Below are 7,615 nucleotides of genomic sequence, written 5' to 3'. Positions count from 1 at the left end.
TCATAACTCTGCGCGGTCGGGTACGTCGAGTTGGAAGGGTGTTTGGCGGCCGAGTAGATTGAAGATCGTTAAATCCAAAGACTGGAAGTCTTTTAGCCTTTTTAAACAAGGATTTTGCTTCTCTTTCTAAAAAATGAATTCAGTGTTTGACATATGTCACTTTTCCTTTAAGTTTCATAGAAAGTTCGCTGTAGTGGGTAAGTTGTGACTGGGATCTCAACTCGTTTAGATTTCAGAGGAACGAGGTGAAATTGGCAACATTATCTAATTCAGTAACCTTGAACCCATCTAACGAGCAAAACCTTTTTCCCAAGGTTTTCAGATAGCCGTAACTGATTGTTAGTGATAACAAGGCACGGTTTGATCTTCCTGGCTGTGTAATTTTTTAAAATATGTTGGCAGCAGTACAGCATTTTTAAAGTAAAAAATTGTGACACATTAGCTGTTACAGTAGTGACTGATTTTTTTTTTTTTTATTTTCAAAAGTAAATTTCAACTGCCTTCAAGCTTTGCTTTTGTAACTCTTTTGGAGTTAAGTGTTTTGTTGTAACTTCATTTTTGCTTTCTGAAAAGTGAGCAATAATAGTAAATTAATGGGAAGTTCTTGCTTAGTTTTTTTTTTTTTTCCTAGTTGTTTTTAAGCTTTCAATTAGAATGTACCAATCTCAATGTGGGGGTGAAATACCCTAATATGCTAAGAATAGTGGAGAGTTTTGCTTTTCTCCCTTTCCATGACAAAGGAAAATATTTGGTCTGTACTTTTTTAAATACGTTTTTGTAAAACTCCTTTTAAAAGAATAACTTATTGGCCAAGTAAGAAATAAACCAGCGATTATAAATGAGAATTTCAACTGTTGCTTTGCTTACATTTGTTTACCGTGAAAGTCATTTTAAGATTATTCAGTCAAACTAAGATTGGAAAATAATTTTCACATTTGAATCAAATGCTTTTACATATTATGGTAACTTTTCAGAATATCATATCTACCTAGGTATACAGTATTTTAATAATACACCATTGTTACAACTTTTTAGTTTCAGGGAGAGAGGAGCAAGAGACTGCCTAAATTAAATATAAAATTTATGATGTAGAATTAGTTTTCAGGAGTCATCTTACTTGCTCACCAAACTGAAAAGGAGCTGTTAGCATGTCAGTATGTATGATCTATGTTTTTAGTAGAAAGGAGAGAATTAATGACTGTCTCCTTGATACTCCTGTGCAAACTGTTGATTTACAGAGAGAATCCTTAGTTTCCTGCTAGATAAGGGAGGGCAAGGAGAAAAAACAAAGTCCTCAGGAAATAAGTAGTAGTCTTTTCCTAGCAAGTAAAAATCAAGAAAAATCATGTTTTGTTTGGAGTATGTGCGTGCAGTAAACACTGAAGTTCTTACAGTCATCGCTAAGGTTCTGCTTAATTGGTAGAGGCCCCAGTCTCATCTACTCCATCCCCTGACTGCTCTTGGTTAAGCTAACCTGATCTCCTCTTTATTACTCCGTTAAGCACGCTCTTGGTTCGGGGTTTTGCATGTGCTCTTCCCTTTATCTGAAACGCGCTTCTCACTTACAGCCTTATGGCATGTTCCTTTCCTTGAGGTTTTCAAGTCATTATTCAGTGAAGTCTTTGTTCTCTTACATTTTATTTTAAATGGCCATCTCTCCCCAGCCACCCCACAGATTCCTCTCAGCTTCGTTTTTCTTTATGGCATGTTATTCATTACTATTTGGCTTTCCTTCCTCAACTGGAGTTGAAACTCCTTATGAGGGCAAGAATACATTTGTATTTGTTGTTCACACCTAAATATCGCCACTGCCTCAAATAGTGTCCGGTACATAGTAAACATTTGTTGAATGAATAATGTTTATAAATGAGTGTTTTCATTTTTGTAGACTCTACCAGAAAATCTTACGTATAACTTAAAGTTTAGAAAAATTTAGTCAGTAGCATTCTTGCTTTAGAGGAGAGAATAGTGTGTCAATATCTTGGTGGAGATGAGAATTAGGGGAAGATGCTAAATGATTTCTAGATTTGGTTTCTAACATTATTCAGTGTAAATAAGACTGGCTGAATTGTAAGATGTCTAAACATCTTTAAGACATTTTTGCTGTGCTTTAAAATAAAGATATTTATTCATTTCACAGAATCTCTGTAAGGCTTTATTTTTATTTAAATCTTAGAATGTTTATACATAGATCTTGGCTGGGCGCAGTGGCTCACGCCTGTAATCCCAGCACTTTGGGAGGCCGAGGCGGGCGGATCACCTTAGGTCGGGAGTTCGAGACCAGCCTGACCAACATGGAGAAACCCCGTCTCTACTAAAACACAAAAATTAGCCAGGCGTGGTCGCGCATGCCTGTGATCCCAGCTACTTGGGATGCTGAGGCAGGAGACTCGCTTGAACCCGGGAGGTGGAGGTTACCATGAGCCAAGATAGCGCCATGGCACTCTAGCCTGGGCAACAGGAGCAAAACTCCGTCTTAAAAAAAAAAAAAAAAGGAATGTTTCTACATAGAGCTTTATTATAGCTCTGATCCGATAGTATTATAATTATTTTCATGTCTGTTTCCTACATTAGACTTGTATATTCCTGTGGTCATTACCAGTGAGTGAAACAAATAGATAGATATAGATAGATACCAGTGAGGGAGGTAGGTAGGTAGATAGATTAGATAGATAGATTATAGATTAGATAGATTGATTTTTTTTTTTTTTTTTTTTTTTTTTGCATGTGCTCCATTGCCTGGAAGGGCACCAGGCAAATAATTGCCCCAAAAATATATTTAATTGATAGTGAAACATAATGTTTTTCTTTGCTTTTTTTTTTTTTTTAGGAATCAAAGTTTAAGGAAACAGGTGTAATTACCCCAGAAGAGGTGAGTGCTGAAGATAATACTGAAGCCCTTTCATTTTACAATTGTATTAAACTAGGTGGCTTTTCTGCTTCATAAGAAAATATCTTGAACTTTAATTTTGATTTGAGTAAAATTAGGTTTTATGACTGTTTGTGATTTATGGGAATTTCTACTTCCCATACAGGAAAAGATGTAACTTCCCTGTCAGTTTGCCACTTCTCGTATTTCTCTGTAGTTCCTTTTTATTTAGAAATGAGGGTGAAAGAAGGGATCGAAACGAGTCCTATATCACTTATCCTTCATTTGTATTGGTGTTATATTGAGCTGTGCAGTAAGTTCTGTAGTGTTTGTGGTGTCTTGGTTCTGTCTACATCAAGTGTGAGTCTTCATGCTTTTCATTGGAAAACTTTGCTCACTACTTAGATATTGTTTATCTTAAGAGTTCTTTTTTGTTTAGTTTATTTTGTTGTCCCTGGAGAAATAAATACTGGGCTAAAAACCTTTCCAGGCTCCAATTTTATGAATAGTTACGGTTTTATCAGATTTATGTTATTCTTAATAAAAGACTGTTTAAGCTTTTTATTTTATTTTATTTTATTTTTACTGTCAATGAAAACACCACTTATTGGCAATAGAACTTTATTCACTGTTTTGAAACAAACTTTTTAAACCTCATTGTATGATGAGGCTGCTGCTGTTAAGGTCCAGGATGTCGAGCTAGAGAATTAACTGATCTTTCAGTTTTCAGTTGTAATGGAATCTGTCCAAATCCTTGTGAGTTTTAAGAATGGTTTGGCCAGGCGCAGTGGCTCACTTCTGTAATCCTAGCACTTTGGGAGGCCGAGGCAGGCGGGTCACGAGGTCAGGAGATCCAGACAATCCTGACTAATGCTGTGAAACCCTGTCTACTAAAAATACAAAAAAATGAACTGGGCGTGGTGGCGGGCACCTGTAGTCCCAGCTACTCCGGAGGCTGAGGCAGGAGAATGGCTTAAACCTGGGAGGCGGAGCTTGCAGTGAGCGGAGGTCGCGCCACTGCAGTCCAGCCTGGGTGACAGAGCAAGCCTCCGTCTCAGAAAAAAAAAAAAAGAATGGTTTGCCTAACTGATCTTTTATCTCAAATTGTCTTTTATTTTAGGTGAAGACACATGGTAGTATGGAAATAATCTAGGAGACCTGCCTTCTAGACCTATATCTGTAATTTCTCCTAGTGAGGAAATCAGTTATGCTATACCTGCCGAGGCTTCATGTTTCTTCATCTATAAAATAACGGTTGTGGGCTAGACCTTCTGTAAAGATCCTATTCTGCCTTAGGTTTTATACCTCAAATGCCAAATAAAACTAAGTTTTGATTTTAAGGATATCATTAACATTCTTGCCAAGCAGGTGTAATTTGACCATGGCTCTTTATCTGAAATCAAGAGCGGAGATGAAAGTATGCTGTTCTTGCTCTCTTTGGTTTTATTTCCTCTGTGAAGATGACTAATTGTTGAATAGATAGTTGCAGTTAGAGATGCAAGTCCGTGGTCATTGGATAGAATTAAGCAGTTTCAAAACAGGAATTCATCCTAGAATAAATAACTGTTACACTTAATTACAACATCAATCAATTTATGAACTTTCCTCCCTCTAAAAAAATCCAAGGCCAAATTAGCCCAGCTGGGTGCCCAGCACATAATGCAGTGTTGGGATAGAGCACAGTTACAGGATTGAGCTAGAGTAGAATGAGTCTGGAGAAGGAAATGGGAAGGCATCATTTGCTTTGTGTAAATATTATATACTGAGTTGATTTGTTCATTTGTTTCCTTTTACTGTTTCTGGGTTTCTGCCAGACATCAGCTGTCTTTTTATTTTCATTCAGAGGTGTGACAGTATTGTGCTTAAAAAGAGGAGCAGCTAGTATCTGATACTGTATTGTCAAAAAAAAAAAAAAAAAAAGGAAACACTAATGTTGGATGTGTATGATTTGATTAAGCAGAATACTATTAATTGAGGTTAGCTTGAGGAGTGGAATTGCTCACCAAGATGTAAACATTGATTCTTGTTGGAGTTAGTCAGTATTATATACTGATAATAAAGATCACAAGAGAACATTTTTAGTCTCTAAGAGAAAGCTACCGCAAGCAATATTGATCATTTAGAAATTTGAATCTTATAGTATTTGAACACATGAAGCAAGTAATGGTGGCCATTGCTAACGAGGGCAGATGTACACGTGTTTATTATCAGTGCAAGTGTGGTTTTTTGTTGTTGTTGTTGTTGTTTTTTCATTTTTCTTGCCTTCTAGTGTTCTTGTTTTTAAATAGAAGCTGCTATAGGGACTATGAGACAAAATATTTGTCTTGTTACCTCAAGGCAATACAATGAAAGAATTTTTAATTATTTATTTTGCTTTCATTTTGTTAAATTACTACTTTTAATGGTAATAAATTAGTTCCTGATAACCACAGAGCTAAATGTAGCATCTGGTTGCAATGACCTCAAAGTGCTCAAAACTTGGGGAAGAGACTATTGTTTTTATTTTGGTTTTTGTCTTTACTTAAGCTGTTTACTTAAGCTGTTTAAATAATAACTTTATTTGAAGTAAAAGAACAGAAACAAAGTCAGGAATCCAGTTGCTGTATCTTGTTAATGTTTCATCTTAAAAGAGGTTACTCTTAGAATTATTTGATAGAGGGGGGGCGGAGCAAGATGGCCGAATAGGAACAGCTCCAGTCTCCAACTCCCAGCGCGAGCGACACAGAAGACCGGTGATTTCTGCATTTTCAACTGAGGTACTGGGTTCATCTCACTGGGGAGTGCCGGACGATCCGTGCTGGTCAGCTGCTGCAGCCCGACCAGCGAGAGCTGAAGCAGGGCGAGGCATCGCCTCACCTGGGAAGCGCAAGGGGGAAGGGAATCCCTTTTCCTAGCCAGGGGAACTGAGACACACAACACCTGGAAAATCGGGTAACTCCCACCCCAATATTGCGCTTTAAGCAAACAGGCACACCAGGAGATCATATCTCACACCTGGCCGGGAGGGTCCCACGCCCACGGAGCCTCCCTCATTGCTAGCACAGCAGTCTGTGATCTACCGGCAAGGCAGCAGCGAGGCTGGGGGAGGGGCGCCCGCCATTGCTGAGGCTTAAATAGGTAAACAAAGCTGCTGGGAAGCTCGAACTGGGTGGAGCTCACAGCAGCTCAAGGAAACCTGCATGTCTCTGTAGACTCCACCTCTGGGGACAGGGCACAGCTACACAACAACAACAACAACAACAAAAAAGCAGCAGAAAGCTCTGCAGACGCAAACGACTCTGTCTGACAGCTTTGAAGAGAGCAGTGGATCTCCCAACACGGAGGTTGAGATCTGAGAAGGGACAGACTGCCTGCTCAAGTGGGTCCCTGACCCCTGAGTAGCCTAACTGGGAGACATCCCCCACTAGGGGCAGTCTGACACCCCACACCTCACAGGGTGGAGTACACCCCCTGAGAGGAAGCTTCCAAAGCAAGAATCAGACAGGTACACTCGCTGTTCAGAAATATTCTATCTTCTGCAGCCTCTGCTGCTGATACCCAGGCAAACAGGGTCTGGAGTGGACCTCAAGCAATCTCCAACAGACCTACAGCTGAGGGTCCTGACTGTTAGAAGGAAAATTATCAAACAGGAAGGACACCTACACCAAAACCCCATCAGTACATCACCATCATCAAAGACCAGAGGCAGATAAAACCACAAAGATGGGGAAAAAGCAGGGCAGAAAAGCTGGAAATTCAAAAAATAAGAGCGCATCTCCCCCGGCAAAGGAGCGCAGCTCATCGCCAGCAACGGATCAAAGCTGGACGGAGAATGACTTTGACGAGATGAGAGAAGAAGGCTTCAGTCCATCAAATTTCTCAGAGCTAAAGGAGGAATTACGTACCCAGCGCAAAGAAACTAAAAATCTTGAAAAAAAAGTGGAAGAATTGACGGCTAGAGTAATTAATGCAGAGAAGGTCCTAAACGAAATGAAAGAGATGAAAACCATGACACGAGAAATACGTGACAAATGCACAAGCTTCAGTAACCGACTCGATCAACTGGAAGAAAGAGTATCAGCAATTGAGGATCAAATGAATGAAATGAAGCGAGAAGAGAAACCAAAAGAAAAAAGAAGAAAAAGAAATGAACAAAGCCTGCAAGAAGTATGGGATTATGTAAAAAGACCAAATCTATGTCTGATTGGGGTGCCTGAAAGTGAGGGGGAAAATGGAACCAAGTTGGAAAACACTCTTCAGGATATCATCCAGGAGAACTTCCCCAACCTAGTAGGGCAGGCCAACATTCGAATCCAGGAAATACAGAGAACGCCACAAAGATACTCCTCGAGAAGAGCAACCCCAAGACACATAATTGCCAGATTCACCAAAGTTGAAATGAAGGAAAAAATCTTAAGGGCAGCCAGAGAGAAAGGTCGGGTTACCCACAAAGGGAAGCCCATCAGACTCACAGCAGATCTCTCGGCAGAAACTCTACAAGCCAGAAGAGAGTGGGGGCCAATATTCAACATTCTTAAAGAAAAGAATTTTCAACCCAGAATTTCATATCCAGCCAAACTAAGTTTCATAAGTGAAGGAGAAATAAAATCCTTTACAGATAAGCAAATGCTTAGAGATTTTGTCACCACTAGGCCTGCCTTACAAGAGACCCTGAAGGAAGCACTCAACATGGAAAGGAACAACCGGTACCAGCCATTGCAAAAACATGCCAAAATGTAAAGACCATCGAGGCTAGGAAGAAACTGC

At 39.5% G+C, this 7,615-nt stretch overlaps 1 protein-coding gene across 1 annotated transcript in view; it reads left to right on the top strand.

Moving 5' to 3' along the window:
* The window catches only part of ATG3 (autophagy related 3), a 34,638-nt gene that overhangs the window by 719 nt on the left and 26,304 nt on the right, over positions 1-7,615 (top strand). Inside the window, exon 3 of the mRNA XM_025376168.1 lies at positions 2,831-2,872. Within this exon, the coding sequence (XP_025231953.1) occupies positions 2,831-2,872 (42 nt within the window). The remainder of the gene's footprint in view (positions 1-2,830; positions 2,873-7,615) is intronic.

The sequence above is a fragment of the Theropithecus gelada genome, chromosome 2, assembly GCF_003255815.1.
Source record: "Theropithecus gelada isolate Dixy chromosome 2, Tgel_1.0, whole genome shotgun sequence".
NCBI lineage: Eukaryota > Metazoa > Chordata > Mammalia > Primates > Cercopithecidae > Theropithecus > Theropithecus gelada.
The sequence above is the reverse complement of the archived record's forward strand: the minus strand, read 5'-3'. Positions and strand labels throughout refer to the sequence as shown.